This window comes from Sycon ciliatum, chromosome 3 (genome assembly GCF_964019385.1).
Source record: "Sycon ciliatum chromosome 3, ocSycCili1.1, whole genome shotgun sequence".
In the NCBI taxonomy this organism is placed as follows: domain Eukaryota; kingdom Metazoa; phylum Porifera; class Calcarea; order Leucosolenida; family Sycettidae; genus Sycon; species Sycon ciliatum.
Genome location: NC_088645.1, coordinates 28,617,986 through 28,636,467, shown reverse-complemented (window position 1 = coordinate 28,636,467; position 18,482 = coordinate 28,617,986). Strand labels below are relative to the sequence as shown.

Here is an 18,482-nt window from a genome sequence, read left to right as displayed (position 1 = left end):
GCGCGTCGTAGCTTCCACTCAGCAAGCCTGCAAGCAAGCACCACTCCCTGCTCCCTGTGTATTGAGTTGGGACAACAAACTTGTTTAACCTAATTGAACTTAGTATCAATGAACTCGATATCGATGATCCTAGGAAAACCAAAAATAAAGATTTGTAAAATTGAATGAGAAGTAGCTCACTCCTTAAATTGACTCGGAAAGCCACTGGTCACTTCCTAGTCTGAAGATTGCACTACCTTGGCCGATGTGTCCTCATAGTCAGTTCGGGTATGTTACTTCTTTCAGATCTGTACCTTTGTACATGTACCTTTCGGCAAATTTACCGTGAGTTGTCGCTCCGTCCTACGCGAATTGGGCTTGAAAGTGCAACATCACATTCTGCTGGGGTCGGCAATGGTCGTGATTATATTGTGCACTTCAAGAGCGGTATACTCACACTGCAATCAGACACGCTCCAATAGCATGCGTATAAGCAAACATTAAAGAACAAAAAGGCATTTCTGGACAGCTAATACATACAGTGCAGACTTCAGTATTTTCTCACTTAAATCATGCACATTCCTGATTCAGAACAAATACTCTAGACAAAATAACAGGTTAGTAATAAAGTACTATTAAACACGACATGTTCTGAAACAAGGAATGTGGCCGATACTCTTAGCCATGGTCACAGTGGGGCTTTCTGACGACTAGTGTCAAACGGCTGAACCTGCATATTTTTGAAAATGGATTATTATGAAGATACAAACGACACAGTTAACTATTATATTTTTTATTTTATTTATTTATTATTGAAAAACCACAAACCTTCAGATATGTGAATGTGCACATGATATACAGTGTACATACGTATGTATCGAGAAGGCAATACTATTGACCACGGATGTATCCACAAGAAATGCAGGGATTGAACAACTATTGGTGAACATCCACATACGAGTAATGTGGATCCTCGGCTGGTTGAACTACTCCATAAGCATCACTTTTGGTGAGGACACTTTCTGCAAAGCCGGCGTCTCCATATGCTGCATTTTCCGTAAGATTGGGCATGGTCTCTGCTGGTTGACTTGGCTTTTCGGGACGTATTATCAAAACTAACACAGCTACTATCAGTGCAGCCACCAACAAGCCACCAATCCCGCCAATCAGTATTATAACGCCTGTTCCTATGCCTCCATCACCTGGAAAGGTAGAAAAAGAGAATGGGAGGGAGTAAACGTGAACGAATAAAAATTAGTCCCTTATTCTATGCACCAAAGCCCTAAAAATTAGTGTAATTGTTGAGCGAAATTTGAACGTGTTTTGCGAATGCATGCTCATGAGTCGTCGATAAAATCAATATCCAACATTTTGACGAAACCAAATACTTTCGTTATGGGATAGGAGGGAATGACCAATTCCGTTTCAGAAAATATTGATACGATCTTACATGTACATGGCCTTAAGAGTAGTGATAGACTTGCGACATTTCTTGTATATACATTGACCATCTACATGTATTCGTCAACACTTTTTAAAGGTTCTGAAAGGGAGGGAGGGAGGAGTTGGGTTGGAACAAAAATTATTTGTTTTCGTGAATTCTTTTTCCGGACAGTATCCAACTGGGGAACCGCTCCTATCGCTCTGGAATGCTGTAATTTTCACGAACGTTTTTACAACGATAATATCTGTGGTGATAGGAGAAGCTACTTGTTTAGAGTTACAAATGGCCAATTCTGCTTTTCCTCGTCAAAGTGAACAAAAACACCGCGTTCTCCAGCTTTGTAAGTGAAAATGCCAACACGAGACTAAGCAAATCCGCCCACGAGTCAAAGTAAGGTCTCGTCATCATTGAATCATACAGGTTACAAACACAGATCCAAGGGCGTCAGGGATCGCATGAGGCTTGGCGCTGCTTTTGGAATGCGATCCGGATTTCGTTTGCCATATTTGCAGTAGATGATAGAAAATTACTGATTTAAACATTTCGAAGGAATACGCGGTTAATCGTTAGGGCTAGGGAAACTGTTCGAATATACTTTTGAATAATTTCTTGTCTTCATGTTGCTTTGGTGATGGCAATTTTAATCCTGAACGATGTTCTTCCATCCTTGAAAAGGGAACAAGACGTTGGTGATGGTCTATTACAGCGCTAATGTAAGAGCATTGTGATGTGATAGATGTGCGCTTGCGATAATTATTTTTTGGGCATTTTGCGCCATAGATCGGGTGAAGTACGTAATAAAGGTGAGGCATCGCCCAGCTTCATAATCAAAAGAGGAATTGAGGGGCACGTCACAAATGTTTTAACCCATACATGTAAATAGTAGGGTATCTATGCAATGTCTTAAGTTCACATACAACGAAGTGAACAAATCTTACAGCACCTACCACTGGTTGTGCCTGTAGTACCTACCATAAAATGAAGCAGAAACTAGCAAACATGAAATACGAGGTCATGAGTACACACTGCAGAGCACGTTCATGATGTTCGTCGTCGCACTAGTGTAGCGTTGGTCACGCGTTGGTCACGCTACAAGCTCAGCATTTGCGTATACGCTCAGCGTACTGTTCAATACAACATTCGTTCTACCATACAACGGTCGCATGACAGTACGTTGCTGGTTGTGATTATTTCCATAAATTGCGTTTATTTCATCTTTCACAATGAGTTTAGAGTTTTACTGCTAGAGGCAGTTTTGCCGTTCTAGAGAGAGAGAGAGAGAATTGTTAATAAAGTTTGTTTCGAGTTGTTAGGTTGTTTTGCCTCGAGGCCCGCTACACTAGCTCCGTCCTTATAGCACTCACTTCCCGCCTTTCCCACGCCCCCCCCTATCCACCATTGTTATGTTTTGCGCCTGTTCGACTACGGCCACACAGCATGGTGTGGTGTAATTTCAAATTTGTCCACAAAACTTGAAGCGCATCATGAAAGGATTATTAAATGGTTGTTTGGACTATATTGAGTCACCTCTACCATTGCATTGCGTTCTCAGCCGACTAGATCCTCCTGCATACAATCATCACCACCGCGACGACACTTCTCTAGACGATATCGATAACTTCTTCAGACAGCTGTTTCACAAATACACAGCTCATCAGTGAGGGTGGATGTTGAATAATTAAATTATAATTATTATAGGATCAAGCTGCTATTATAATTATAGCGTTTTAACGTACGAAACTGGGAAGCCTGAGGTCACACCGCGGGAAAAGGAAAGTGCGAAGTACTGTTGACGCGCATGGGACATAAATGCAGCGTCAGAAATTCGGCGCGGAAAATCATCACCATGACTATTTTTTGAGTCTCGAGCTGACAACTTGAAGTTTTTTCGCTCTTCAAGCTCTTTGAGCACTGAGGAGCATTGGCTTTGTCTTTCAATGGTGTGGCACACACTGTGTATTATTGTTGTTATTTTTGAATGGCGGAACGAGAATGAAGATTTGGAACCCTCAACGCGCGAGGACTTTCCTCAGTTGAGAAGCGGCGAGCGCTTGTTCGCGACGCTGAAAAATTCAATCTAGACTTACTTGCTTTGCAGGAAAGAAAGTTACTGGAGAACTTGAAGGAGCGAAATGGGAGATACCGGCTACTGACGTTTACACCGGAGACACGAGCTCGAGGGCTGGGGTTTCTTGTCGGGCCATTGCTTGCGAATTCCCTGCACAGCGCATGGCCGGTCGGAACCACGGAGCGCATTGCTGCCGCTCAATTTCATGTACCGTACGGGACCGCGGATCGTTGGCTACTGCTCAGCGTGGTCAATGCGTACGGCCCAACGCCATCCATCACCAAGAAGGATCCCGATGAGCTGGAGAAAATTAAAGACACACTTACGAATGTCGTCAACGGCCTCCGGAGGAGCGCGCTTGTGTTGGTACTTGGCGACTTCGATGCCAAAGTCGGACCGCGCAGAAACGGAGAGGCTTGCATTGGCAGTCATGTGAAGGGGCTGCGTAACAAGAAGGGAGACGCGCTTGTGCAGTTTGCTGACATGAATGTATTTGTATTTGCCAACACGTGTTTTCAACATCCCAACCGTCACCTCACGACTTGGGAAGGCAGGACACCTCGTGGAACCCCGATCTATAATCAAATAGACTTTATCCTGTGTAAACACAACACTAAGTCATTGCTGCAGGATGCCAGAAGTTATGCTGGAATTGAGACATCATCGGATCATCGCCTTGTCTCATGCCGTTTCTCACGAAAACTACTGCCTTGCGTATGGAAAGCCCATGGTCAACATTCATCAGCCAAACCCCTAAATCTTGTCGAGTTTTCCCGCAGTGAAACAAGAGGCAGGTTTGGAATGAAAATGGGGGAAGCAGCAACTGAGCTCTGCTGTGGATCGGGGCCAAACCTCAACATTAACTCCCTGAATAATGCTCTGCGGGGTGTTGCCGGGACTGTACTCGGCAACAAACCGAAGTCCAGACTGCCATATGCAACTGGCGAGGTGGAGGCACTGTCAAAGCAACAGAAAAAATTTGGATGGACATCAACAGTGTGCAGGATATCTTAAGCCGTAAGCAACTGCAGCAGGAACGAAATAGAATTCAAAAACAAATAAAGAAGATAACACATCAGCTGGCATCAGAACATCTGGACAAAAAGGTGAAGCAAATTGAAGACCTCAAGGATACTATGCAGATGTTTGCAGCAGTGAAACAGCTCCAATCCAACACTGGGAGTGAACTTGTTGTTGACGGTATGGATGGCAAGCAGATATATAACAATGAAGGCAAAGCCAAAATAGTAGCCAAGCACTTTCAGGAGCAACTAGGGCCGGCTAGCAACATGATGATTGATGCCTTTGAAGGCATCCCGCGATCTCTTAACAATCCCATTACCCAGGCCGAAGTCACTCGCATTCTAAAATGCCTAAAGAATGGACGTGCATGTGGTCCTCATGAGCTACCAGGAGAGCTTCTAAAGTACATCGGACCAACAATAGCCAATCTCATATCAGCAATGCTCAAAAACGTATTTGAAAATCATCGAAGAATCAAAGTCGGCGAAGGCACCCTCATCCCGCTGCAGAAATCTGGCAAACCAAAAGGTCCTCCTGCTAACCTCCGTCCGATCATTTTGCTAACCTCACTCACGAAGAGCCTCTCTCTTATGTTGTTGTTGTCGAAATTTTATTTTGTATCGCAGACCAAACGGGCAATGGTGCCCAATATTATGATGGCGATAAAGTAACTATCATCTTGAATAGAATCCGACCAGGAGTGGAGAAATTTCTGCACAAGGACAGCCTGGCTTTCGCTGCAACAGGTCAACGGCGGACGTAGTCTGGTGCAAGAGGTGGCTTTCGTCTCTTGTGGAAAGATTTGACACTGAAATTCATGTTCGTGGTCTTGATTTCAGTAAAGCATTTTAAACTGTGAACAGAAACAAGCTACTGAGTGTGCTGAGCAGCTAACAGATTGTAATCGATGATGAGCTACGCATCATTCGGTACCTCATATCAAACACCACTCTTGAGGTCAGGGCGGAATCAGCCTTTCCAACTACGAAAGGCATTCCTCAAGGAGATGGCCTTTCGCCGGTCCTATTTACAGTTTACCTCGAAGTCGCTCTACGTGACCTTCGTTCAGTCCTACCACCGAGACCAGCTGCAGATGAAAACCTATCGGCAGAAACAGCTTATGCTGATGACGTAGACTTTATTTAAACGTCCAAAGCCTATCTTGACCAGCTTCTGTTGCTTGCGGAGAGCACCTTCAACACATAGGATCTAAAAGTTAACGTTACAAAAGCAGAATGGAACAGAATATACCTAGAACCAACGGCACAGTCAGCAGTAACACACCAGTCCGTTATTCGAGGACAGTAGCCTTGGAGAATGGTGAAGACACTTGGCTCCTTGTATGCATCATGCTATGATGTAGCACTGCGAATTAGCCTTTCCGCAGCGGCATTTGGGCGCATGAAAGAGATTTGGCTCCGGCGACAGCACCTAACAACTAACACCATGATGAGGCTGTACAACGCATACGTCCTCCCGATTCTTACGTACATCATTGGCTGCGCAGGCTTGTCAAAGGCACTGGAAGACTCCCTCGACAAGAGCCATCGAAAGCAGCTTCATCACATGCTTGGCATCCTTTATCCGAAAATCATCACAAACAACGATCTGTATAAGCTCACCAACACCGAGCCAATATCTGGATTTGCCAAGCGAGCTAGATGGCGGTTACTCGGGCACATTCTACGCCAACCAATCGGTACAACAGGGAACCAAGCAATGATGGCATACCTAACTGCAGAGGAAACAACTAAACACAGGAAGGGAGCACCTCGGTCCTGCCTGGTAACCATCCTTCAACGAGACCGCAAGCTAACTGCAGTTGCACTGAAGACGAATTGACACCTAGACACGCTCCGGGACTTTGCGGCCGATCGAACGAGATGGGGCAACATCTGCTCGGCCATCACATGAACATATGGACTGTCTTACGTGTGTGGACGGTGCTTGTGCTCACTACTATATCAGAGTCTACAGGCAGCCGAAGCACTGATTGTATTTGTATTATTTTGTACTCAATGTACGCAACACTATTATCTCCACATCACCATGTTTTTATTTTTGTTTAAGTTTTTTCACCCCATTGTCTTGAGTTCCCCTTGGGAACGGATACGAGAATAATGTAATAATAATAATCTTTGCAGAAATAATAATGCGAGAATCCATGTAACGCATAATTCCATGATTTTGGTACACCGTGCACTGATTCGGGCACATTATTTCTGCATTGATAGTCATTGTGATCGATTTTCGGCGCCGAATTTCTGACCCTGAAAGTATGTCCCATACGCATCAACAGTACTTCACACTTTCCTTTTCCCGCTTTACCAACTCAGCTATGCCAGTTTTGTACGTGAAAACCGCTACAATATCAGTTGGGTCATACATGTATATAATTTAATCATTCAACATCTACCTTCGCCGATGAACTATGTACTAGCGAAACAGCTGTCTGAAGTTAAGCACACAGTGTAATGGTGGAAGTGACTCAACATTTTCTTCAATGGCCGAGAGGCTTGTCGCACCCTGTAATAATCTGTTATTTGGACTGCTCCAGTTATTTAGTAGTGCCCAATTATATTCTCGGACCGCCTCATCTCCGCTCTGTGAGCGCCGCCAAGCCCACTTATGTACCCTTGCTCATAACATTTATCTTAAAGGGGAAGTCCGGTGAAAAATTTAAATTTCAGGGTCGGTAGAGTTTCGGCCGCTGGTGTTGGTCCCACGTGTCTCCGACAAAGCGTTCTCGAGATATTTCCGTTTGAAAAACGGAGTTTCGGGGGCTGCGCCATGACAACATGCGGCCGCGCCACACCCTCCGCAACGTCAAAGCGTGCAGCTAGGTCAAAACGACTTCGTGAAAGCAATAGTGTCAGTGCTATTTCAAATGATTTGGCCACCCATAGTAGTTTTTTTCTTCCTTTTTTTCTGAATACCACAGTACCATCAGATGCTGCACAGCGGGGGCGGGGGCATATTGGATGGAAGTGGGGGCGGGGCAAAAGTAACTCCTCCAACCAAAGGTTTCGGAATCATCGTTACTCCTGGTAGCCGATACATAGGAGAAAAGAATGTAACGGAACGACACTTCACACTGAAGTTGCACACAGCACACACTGAGCCACACGTCAACGTCTTGACAGAGGGCTAGTACATGTAGAAGATATGTTCCATTGACTTTGTAGAGTAGGACGAACAACAATGAAGACGAAAGCCAAAAAAACACAAGAACGCAAAAAGCGCCCCAGAAACGGTCTTCCAGTACGCATGGATTCGCGTACGCTGCGTATATGTACGGCAGAGCAACGCCTGCGGCGTCGCGGCTGGACGGCCGCGTGTGCGGCTCAACAAAAGTGCAAAGCAGGCATGCACAAATCAATGGTATGCAAACGAGAAAGAAACAAACAGTCTTCGAATAAATCAGAGAGAAGTAATGCGCTGCAATCAAAGTAGACCACAGGACAACAACAGACAAGAAAGACATGATGATGAGGGAGTGGGGAAATGAGCGGAGCATGTTGTTTCGTGACTGAGGAGGAAGAATACTGGTGAGTTGCGATGGATGATGTGTTGCAGATCTGGTTGTCTCACGAGTAGACATGCGGCATTGTGGTGCGGCTGCTGATGGTGGCAGAATGGCTTTCACTATTTCCGGACCCTCTACAAAGTGCAGCTTGTACAGAAAGCAGAGCCCTGCTACGGTACGGCGAATGTCGAGGCTCGGGAGGTATGATCCATCTCCAATTATGTGCAGGGCACGGCGCTGGATGGCAGTGAGGCGGGCCAAGGTGGTGGGGGCTGTGCTCATCCACACCAGCATGCCATACTCTAACACAGGGCGGACAAAGCCACGGTACACGATTGCCCGGTGCTTTGGGTCTAGCACAGCCGATGCCTTACGGAGGAAGCCGAGCCGCTGGGCTCCGCGTGCTGCAAGCTGTCGGATATGGCTGCGGAATGCCAGGTGCCTGTCGAAGGTGACGCCAAGAAGCTTGAGCCCCTCTACTTCTGGCACGACTGCTCCTTGGAAGCGTATTGTCTTCGGGGGGGGGGGGGGATGGGGGGTTGGCGAGCGGTGGTGGCTGATGATCAATGCCTGCGACTTTGTGGGCTCGAACTTGATCCTCCACTTGCTTCCCCATGCTGCCAGTGAGTCTACTGTCTGCTGGAGGATTGCTGTCTCTTCTGGCAGTCTGAGTCGGGTGGTGATGCACTTGTAGAGTGTTGTGTCGTCGGTGTATACAGCCAGCTTCGCCCCATCAGGCAGGTGGTCTTCTGCGTCGTTGACGTACAGAAGGAAAAGGGTTGGGCCGAGGATGCTGCCCTGCGGCACGCCAGATTGGATTCGGTGGGTCGGTGAAGACTGGCCACCTATGACGACACGGATGTGGTGGTCTGTCAGGTAACTCCGGAGCCAGGCAAGGAGGGGGCCACTTATGCCGCACCGCGCAGACTTGTGGAGGACGCCGTTGTGCGAGACCTTGTCGAAGGCCCCGGCAATATCTACTGCGAGTACCCTGACGAGGCCTCCACTGGCAGCTGCAAGGCTCCACTCATGCTGAAGAGCAATCAGCAGATCAGAGGTTCCCAGTCCAATGCGAAAGCCAAACTGCCTGTGAGAAAGGATGTCATTCTTCTTCAGGAAGTTGGACAGGCTGCGGTGCACGATGGACTCCATACACTTAGACATTATGGGCAGTAGTGATATCGGTCAGTAGTTTCTGGGTTTCGACTTGGGGCTTTTCTTGTGTACCGGTACGACGTTGGCAACTTTCCACATGGCAGGTTGATGACCACTGCAGAAGCACAGGGTAAGCAGGTTGGATAGGGGCAGGGCCAGGGAGCCGGCACATTTTCTCAACACTCTAGTGGGTACTGCATCAGGTCCTGTGGCTTTACGTGGATTCAGGGCTCGGAGTGTCCGGCGTACGGTGGCTTGGCGGAAGTGGACTGTTGCAAGCATATTTGCGGTGCGCTGGCGGACATGCGGGAACGGCCTCAACTGTTTTGCAAAGTCATCGTCTAGGCTGCACTTCTGGGCAAAGTACTTCCCGATGACGTTAGCCTTGTCGTGGCTTTTGTGCATTCCATGGCATCAGGGTCAACCAGGACTGGGATGGAGCTGTCCCGGCCATGCCCTCCAACTCGTTTAATCACACTCCACCACTCTCTGTCCTGCAGGCTGCCCGTCCGGAGCCGTTGCTTGACATGGTCGAGATGTCTGGCTTTGGCTCTTGGTAGACATCTTGTTGAGCCAAGGCATGCTAGCTTGAATGTACACTGGAACGCCCCATTTCTGGTGTCATCGCGGAATTTCCACCAGGCATTGCGCTTTCTGTCAACTGCTGCAGAGCAAACTGGCGTCCACCAGATTGGGTCCTGCGGTCTGGTCCTGAAGACCTTGGATGGTATAGAGCGTTGCATTCTCTCAGTGATTCGCATGGTCAGAAGCTCACATGATATGTTAGGGTCGTCGCCGATTATTGTGTCCCAGTCAGTAGTCCGAAGGAAGGCAGAGAGGCAGGGCCAGTCTGCCCGCTGGTATCGCCATACTGTACGAGTGGTGGGTTGGTCTACAGATGCAGTAAGCTGGAAGTCGGCTATGACAACAACATGGTCTGATCTGCCAAGAGGTGGTTGGGTGGTGGTAGACACAGTTCCAGGCACATCTGACATGACGAGGTCAAGGATGTTTTCTCCACGAGTGGCTGAGGTGACGTGTTATCGGAGTCCATGTACACAGCACATGTCTTCTGCAGCTTCTCCAGCAGCCGAGGTGCGTGGACTTCCGAGCCATTCCCGGTTGTGGGCATTGAAGTACCCTGCCACAATAATGTGTGAGCAGGACTGCCGGGCTTTGTCGATGTCAGATTCCAGCTGGGTGAAGATACTGCAGTCGCTGTCTGCACTCGTCCCAGGTCTGTAGGCAGCACAGATGCCAAATTTCATGCCTGGCGGTGCAGCAACACTAATCCAAAGAGTTTCACACTCAGAGTTGATGTCCAGTTGTTTGTACGCCATCCCTTCTTTCAGCCAAATGGCGAATCGGCCGCCTTGCGCTGTCCGGTGTCGACGTATTGGGGGTAATAGCCAGGGATTGAGAATTCCGCAACTGTAGCCTTGTCGGGTGATAGTTTGGTCTCGGTGACGACAGCGATGTCTAAAAAAAATTCCTCACGGAGGCCAGGGAGCGGCGTGGAGAGGTCGTCCACACGCTGATGGAGACGCGCCTCACGATCCCTCGACTCGCTGACATGAAAAGTCAGGGTCTGCAGCACGCTGAGCAGAGTCTGCTCTATACCCGGGAGGGAGCAGAGAAGTTTCATCGCAGGCTCTCCTGCGAGTTCGCCCATGGCAAAGAAGTTCTCCCTGACTGCTTTACCTACCTACACCCCTACACTACGCTACACTACTACACTATGCTACCCTACCCTGCACTACTGTCCTACTTCCAGACCGGCCTGTTGCCTGCTGGGCTGTCAAACACTATGGAGCTGTAAAAGTCACACTGTCCACAGTAAGTGCATTCGAAAAAAAAAAGAGAAAAAGTGGTGCAAGCGACTCCGAAGACGTAACTCCTTGTGAGAGTGAGGGTGCAGCCATGGCTGACCCTCATGAGTTCGGTCTGGGGCTGGGAACCTTGATATTCAGCTGAAGAAATGGCCGCGTGAGCCGGTCAAGAGTGAGCGCTACTGAGTTTCCGACTGATGAAGAAGCAGCAGCTATTGCAGACGAGGCTGATATAATTATCAGATAGCTGGATGGCAGAGTCGCCAAAATGGAGAAGAGTGATGCGAGTGATGCGAGTGCTCTAAATGTTGTTCCATACCGTTTCGCTTAGACTCCAGTAGCCTGCCACATGGTGATGTTTTGGTGCGAACTTGGCATGTTTCGGACTACTTAATTGGAGAACGGTGCAGGTTCTTTGAACCACGGGCACGACTCTTCGCTCGCAACGCTACGGGATCTGAAAGTTCTAGGTCCGGTAGCTGCTCGCTGTCTTGTCACTTGTCACGGTTGTGCACTCATCGCTGTAGCATATAATAATGAGCCGGGAGCGGAAAACAAAAAAAATTCTTTCTCAAAGCACAACCACCGGCACCGTACCGGCAAGGAGAAACGCTCATTCTCTGACTACACGACTGTACAATACGACTGTAGTACATTACAAGTCCGTCTGTTGGCTACTAGTAAAGTCATGTAGTTTTCTGAGTCTTGTGACTCGAGTCATGTTGTACCCACCCCAGCACGGCAGTGCGGGACGTAGTTCCGTGTGTGATGAGTTTGCTGACTACACTACAGCTAGAATGCACACAGCGCATTGCTAGAGCCATAGAGGCCAGTGCATCCCGACGGAAAAAGTCCAACTCCGAAACGGCTAAAATATGGCATAACCTCGAGGTTTACCGAGCTGAAAATCACAGGGTACGTAGTGTTTGTAACACTGAATCGAATGGTCTTGGTCCGAAGAAGCTGCAACAAACGGTTTCCCAATCGAACGGGGTCCGAATATGGCCAGTTTGTCCACATCTAGATGGTGTGGCTCCCTGGCTGCACGCTGTGACGTCATCACCTGGATTTGGGTGAGGCGCTGAAATTCGCACACGTTCGATTGCCCGTATCTGACGAACCATAGGACGCAGCCTCCTCGGATAAAGACCATACGACTCAGCGCCCTGAACTCTACGGACTGTTAAATTTAAATTTTTCAGCGGACTTCCTCTTTAAACGAATTCCCCAACACTTGGAAAAGCATGACTGATTCCGACGTGATAGAACGACTCAAAATCAGGTATCATTGCCTGCTCCTGGTTTACCCAAGGTTTATCGACTTTGCCTCTCCCTTTCCTATAGTATTCGACGTGCGGAGACACTTTCCGCTTTCAACAAAGCTCTTCGCAAGTAATGCTTCTTTTTTCCTTTTTTTCTTCTTCTCTTTACCGCATTTTTTTGCCCTCGGTGGTTTCACCCTCACTTCCTTGTATTGGCTATTTTCATTATGCGCCATGAAGTGCAGACAGTAAATAAAATATAGAAATACCTCTGTTCACGGTTCCTCGCTGATAGTTAGGGACTATTTGAGGCCATCCTGTTACTGCTCTCATGGGCAGTTTTCATCTTCCCTTTTCTTATATAAAATCGGAAAATCATGGAATTGCCTTCCACCTAAGATAACCGCTATAGATTCTGTTTCAGAATTTCGGACACAATTTCGTGCTCATTATAAACAGCATATATTTGCCTGCACAAGTCGCTTCACTAGTATAAATATAAAGGAAGGATCATTTTCACTGTTAGGAGGTCCCCCGATAGGCTTTGCCTTTGGGAAATCCTTTAAATAATACAATGCAAATACTGCTATTCCTACTCTACCTGTTCCCCGCAAAATTAGTGCAATTATAGGGATCATGGATCATTGAGCTTCGAAACGTCAGCAAACCAACTCGGTAGAATGCTAGTGGAACACGGCGCCATTTATAATTACCTTTTTACACTCATCAACTGTCCAAGTGAATCTGCTATTTTAGGTTTTTAGAACCTTCACACAGTTTCCGAATTTTACACCGATTTCTGCGAACTTCTATTAAGACCTATTCTCCGGACCTGAACACAGTTTTCATTGATCTAAAAGAAACAAAATGGCGGGGGGGGGGGAGGGGATTTGTGCCGCGAGATGGAATGTTCCCGAGGTGCAGTCAAAATCCTCCAAAAAAACTTTTCATCGCAACATTCTAAAACATCATTCTGAAAAGTTCCCTGCGTGCTGGAGCAGTCCACGAAAAACGAGCGAGCGGTCTGAAAAGATCTTACAGCTCTAATTTTCGGTTTCTCTCTCTCAAACCATTGATTAGTAGTAGGGCTCAAACAGTCACGGTTTTTCCCCTACCGTTTAACTGCTACGCTAACGGTTGGTTCAACAGTTATAACTTATAACCTTTAAACCACGGCAATCCTGCGGACTCTTTTTTAGTCGTGTATTTGACTATACTCATTCAAAAAATGTACCCTATTCAGTACAACGCACACTTGTTCATTCTCTTGCATGCTCATTCATACATACTCTCACACCAAGAGACCAGATATAACGGAGTTGACAGCCCAGAAATTGCGTACGCGTGCGACAGCCTGCGAAAGTGCATACTTTGCGACGACCTGATACTTGAAAAATCGAGTGGAAAGTTACTGCGTAACCGTTATCTTTATCTGTTTACTGTTAATTCTTCGTAACCGGTCTGCAACCGGTTAATCAGACTTACCGTTTGAGCTCTAATTAGTTGTACATGTACTTCTAAGCAAAATTATAAAACGGAGGACGTGAACCAGTCGCACATCACTTACCATTTGAAAATTGGTCTGTGTTGTTAGGATCTGAATATGAGACAGAAACAGAAAAAAGATGAAATATGTGGCCTTGAGTGTATACATGTACAGTAGACTCGTACGCCCAAGAACGCGGTTTCAGAGGGCCAGCCTAGCAAAGTTCTTATTTTTCAACGCCCCAGGCTACGTTCTTATTTCGCGTTCTTACACGTCCAACTTTACCCGTGACCCTCATGTACAACTCACTTTTGCTTTGTTTAAATTTGGCCTTGGGACTTGGTGCTGGCGCCAAAACGAGCACCAAGCGCCGGTTTTCGAATATGCGAGCCACCAGGAGCACTTTATTTCGAAAATGAGCAATAAATGAGCGCTACATTTTGGACAGTCGACGTATAGACAAAAGTCGTAAATCAGGAAAAATTCGTGCAGAATGTGCAGTCAGTAGTAGAAGTATACTAGGAACAGCCAGAAAGGGACGGAGAGTTTAATTTTTCCTCCCCAGCAGTTTGAAACCAATGTACCGTATTTCTTTGAACAGTGAACACCCCTCGTCCATTCTTCACCAGCCGCCCTTGGATAAGCGCTGTCAATTCGTGGACTGGGGGTTATTTATACACAAGTGCAGGGAAGTTCACAATTTATCCACAATCACAGCCACCAAACTAGATGTTATGCTCCTTCACATGCAGCTAGTGCTGCTGTCACTCCGGACAAAGCACATTTTATTTTTGTATTTATTTTTTAAACTACTGTAAATTATACAAATTTTATAATCGGCACCGACCCAAAACACCAAAATTAAAACGCCGATGAAATTTTTCACAGCATCTGTCGCGCTATACCATGCCCTCCACCCCACGCCGAAAATACATCGCCGCCGAAATGTCAAAAATCGTGAAGTGCCGAAATTTTGCATCGCCAAAATTTTGTATATTTACAGTATGTGCACATCCCGACAAAGTTGTAGGGGTAAGACCAGAGACAAAGACAACATAGGATTAGTAGGTGCTACAAGAGCTGTGCTGGTCAGGCGCAGTCCAGATGATCTACAGAAGGGAACAAATGGTAACCGCCAGCATGATTACTGTAATGGGTAGCCGAGTGGTAGGCGCGGTGCAATTAACAAGAATTAGTTTTATTCTATTTCTCTCAGGTACACACCTGAGATATAATTATTAGTGAAAGAAGAAGCGGCAAATAAATGAGTTTCTCTCCGGTGCACACCTGGAGGTTGAATAGCTCGTTATTATCAAAATCTCCTCTAAACAGAAATGCGCAGCAGCTTTAATGCAGCAGACGCGGTACGCTTACATACGGAGATACACTAAATATACATCAGGCAAAGCTCCGTATTAGTTCCGTACTACTTCCGTATTGGTCGGGCAGGGATACTACAATTACCTCTCAGAACATTACGAAGAGCGAGTTATTTTATCGACAAAAAAGGACAATAAAAAAGGAAATAATCGTGTCCGTTCTCGAAGGGAACTCACGATGGCGGCTAACACCCTGTAAACCCTAACGGCACATGCAGCGCCTAATTGTGGGGGACAATAGCACGTGAACAAGGCACAAGTAAACGAATGAAACTTAAGACGCACTAAGGAGTGTCAAATCTACAAAACAAAGAACTCAGACCGGAGAACTTGTCTAGGAGAAAGTGGACACTGGTGCTGTGACACTTTGGAACGAACGCAGAAAGAGAAATCATACCGCAGAGAACAAAACTTGCGACGTTCTTTTATATTATTGCATCCAAATATTTCAGCGTCGACGTCTTCTTGAAGCTCCTCCATGCCATTTGTTTTGCGGTTTCATCCATTGTGTCTTTCTCCCGTAAAAGAGGGTCTTCTGTTCACGCACAGAGCTACAGTTCTTTTAGCAACCTTGAAGATTGGTTATGATGATCTTGTTGATTTAAGTTGGCAACTCTCAACAAGACTGAAATACATGTAGTGTACTCTTGCTCAGACTTTAACCAGGGTGCCCGGCTTATGGCTAGCGATGCTCTGCTTCAACATTGTGGCGTACATAGGTCGTTCTCATTGCGCAGAGACGTTCTTTCGCCAGACTTCGCAACTCACGTCTCCTGTGCACATGCTCAGCTACCCATTGGCGGCTGAAATTCGAAAAATTGGCAGATTCTGCTCCTGAAGCAATAAAATGGGATTTTAGGCCGTTAACCCTTTGCATGCTGAGCCCCTTTTCTCCAATCCACTGGCTTTCCAGCGCACTGACTGTCTTGGTGGAGTATGCACTCACAGCTCCGAACGAAATTTATTCTCATTTCACTCCACCTTGATGGATTGTCATCGTCCTGGGCTAGTTGGAAAGATCAGGACCAAGCGAATCCATCCTGGCAGCTCTCAGCTCCATAGACACATCAGGGCCACTTCCACGTCCTCTCCAAACTACTCCACCGTGCCTCGGAACCGCACAACAACTCAATTTCACATTCTTGTTCGGGTTCTTGCCCAAATTCAACCGATGTTCACAATTCAAACTGCGCTGCAAAGCTAAGATCCAAGCGCTTCATTTGATGTCCATCACGCATGCGCCGTGCCAAAGGGAAATCCCCTGGCACACTCCTCAACAAAAAGAAGTCATGAACAAAAAAATTCGCCTTCACTCTGGGCCGTGATTTCCGTGTTCATCTTGTCGCCGCTCAATGAATTATTATTCTATCGTGAAGAACTTTATATTCGCGAAAGATGAGGTCAAGACCTTTCCAACGGTGTACTGATTGTCGCAATGCGTTAATGTTTGACGAAGTTACGGAAGTTTGTACACTGGTCTATGCATTTTATCTGGTGGGATGATCTCCTCCTCCCCCCCCCCCTCCCCCAATGCTTTAGGAGGTCTATTTTGCCTTTGATATTTGCACGGTGGTGGCGTTTCTACGGATGCTGAAAATCCTTTTAACCGAGTTCCCACCGAACCGCGTATTAAATACAAAACTTGCATGAAGCATGCGAAAAGAAGTAACAAATGTTTCCAGTTTTCAGACATTATCCTCTAAGGTGAAACCAGCGAGAGAAGAGCGCCACTCCGGACGCTTTGGGCATTCGCAGTGTGAAATAATATACGAAAAACGACTGCGGCAGCCCAGCCTGGAAGAAGGTGTTCTCGGTTTTGGCCCGCTGTCCTCGACCAATACTTAATTAAAGAAAGGATCACAATAACGTTACACGAAAGACTTGGCTAGACGCCGATTTTACCGCATCCTTTCGACCACCAGAACCCTTCAACGATCAAGGCACTAAGGTATGGAGTCTTATTTGATGTGTACTAGATTTGCATGTGTAGGCATACCACTTACTTCCGGAAGTCGTGCTGTATTTCCCAGTTGTTGGAAGTGCTGAAATAACATAATCGCAGGCATACACACATACTTTTGACACATGGCCACCAGCACATACTAATCTACATGATGCCTTCAATTGTATCAGAGTTGCTAGTTCATTAAAACCGTTGGTTTCTTGCTTCATACAGTGCAATCCAACACTGGCTCTCTGTTTTCAGCGCGACTAACACCTTTCGAACTCCAGACTGCGGTATAAGTATCGCTTGTGCAAATGCACACCGAACGCTGAGGACCATTGGTAAAACATGCGTTTGTTGTGCTTGAAACAAAGTGTCACTGTATGATTGCACAGGACTTTAGTATCCCTAGTGGTGTTTAACATTTCCCTTCACGGATGAGCTATGTATTAGCGAAACAACTGTCTGAAGGAGTTTATCCATATCGTCCTCGCAGTGGTGATGGTTGTGTGAAGGAGGGTCTAGTCGGCTAAAGAGCGCAGTGTAATGGTAGAGGTGACTGTAACAGTAAGCATACTAATTTACTAGCAGCTCCAGTCGACACAACACATCGAACTCACTCCTTCTGGACTAACCAAGAACTGAGGGGAAACCCTCGTCGTGGCCAGCTTCATATTTCAGAATAAATGCAGGGAGTCATATTCGACTCCCTGCTGTGTTCAGAGTACGGTGTGGGAGGTAGTGTAGAGAAATAGTTGTCCATTATGCATGAATAATAATAAGACTAATTCGGGGATCACCATACAGAGCCTGCAGAAGGAGTGGAAGTCATTATGTGATTGGAAGGCCAACGGGAATGGGGGAAGCAGTCTCTAAGACCATTCCCGTCACAGTGACTCTTTATTATCTTCAATTGCCGAGAGCTCTGTCACACTCTGTAATACTAGTGATATTTAGGCTAGAAAAACAATACTGACAGTTTAAACGGCAGTGCTCTGTGAGTACAAGTTTCACTAGCCTACTCAAGTTTAGCGGATGAGGGGCAGTTTCACTAGCCTACTCAAGTTCAACCGATGAGGGGTAGTTTCACTAGCCTACTCAAGTTCAACGTGTTAGGTACCTCCTCCCGTACCTTTTCTAGCTGGCCTGCATGCACATGCGTACTCACCTTTTGTCTCCTTTTGTTCCGTTGGCCTGGGTAGCTACTTGCGCGCCCATATTTGCCATAGCTACCCAGGCCCTTTATCTTGCCGTTCAGACTTGATCTCTTTTTCACTCTTCAATGTAGTCGTTTCGTTCGTTTTGGTCTCTTGTCTCGTCGCCTATAATAAATGGCCCAGAATCTGCGAAAACCAGGCTTAGGGTGAAATTTCACAAAATGACTTT

The 18,482-nt window shown here is 46.6% G+C and overlaps 1 protein-coding gene across 1 annotated transcript in view; it reads right to left on the bottom strand.

The window, feature by feature from the left end:
* Positions 1-382: 382 nt before the first annotated feature.
* LOC135812635 (uncharacterized) overlaps positions 383-18,482 on the bottom strand; it is a 58,753-nt gene continuing 40,653 nt past the window's right edge. Inside the window, exons 7-9 of the mRNA XM_065325933.1 lie at positions 17,155-17,193; positions 13,854-13,883; positions 383-1,181 (exon numbers count right to left, since the gene is read on the bottom strand). Of these exons, the coding sequence (XP_065182005.1) occupies positions 916-1,181; positions 13,854-13,883; positions 17,155-17,193 (335 nt within the window). The 3' untranslated portion in view covers positions 383-915. The remainder of the gene's footprint in view (positions 1,182-13,853; positions 13,884-17,154; positions 17,194-18,482) is intronic.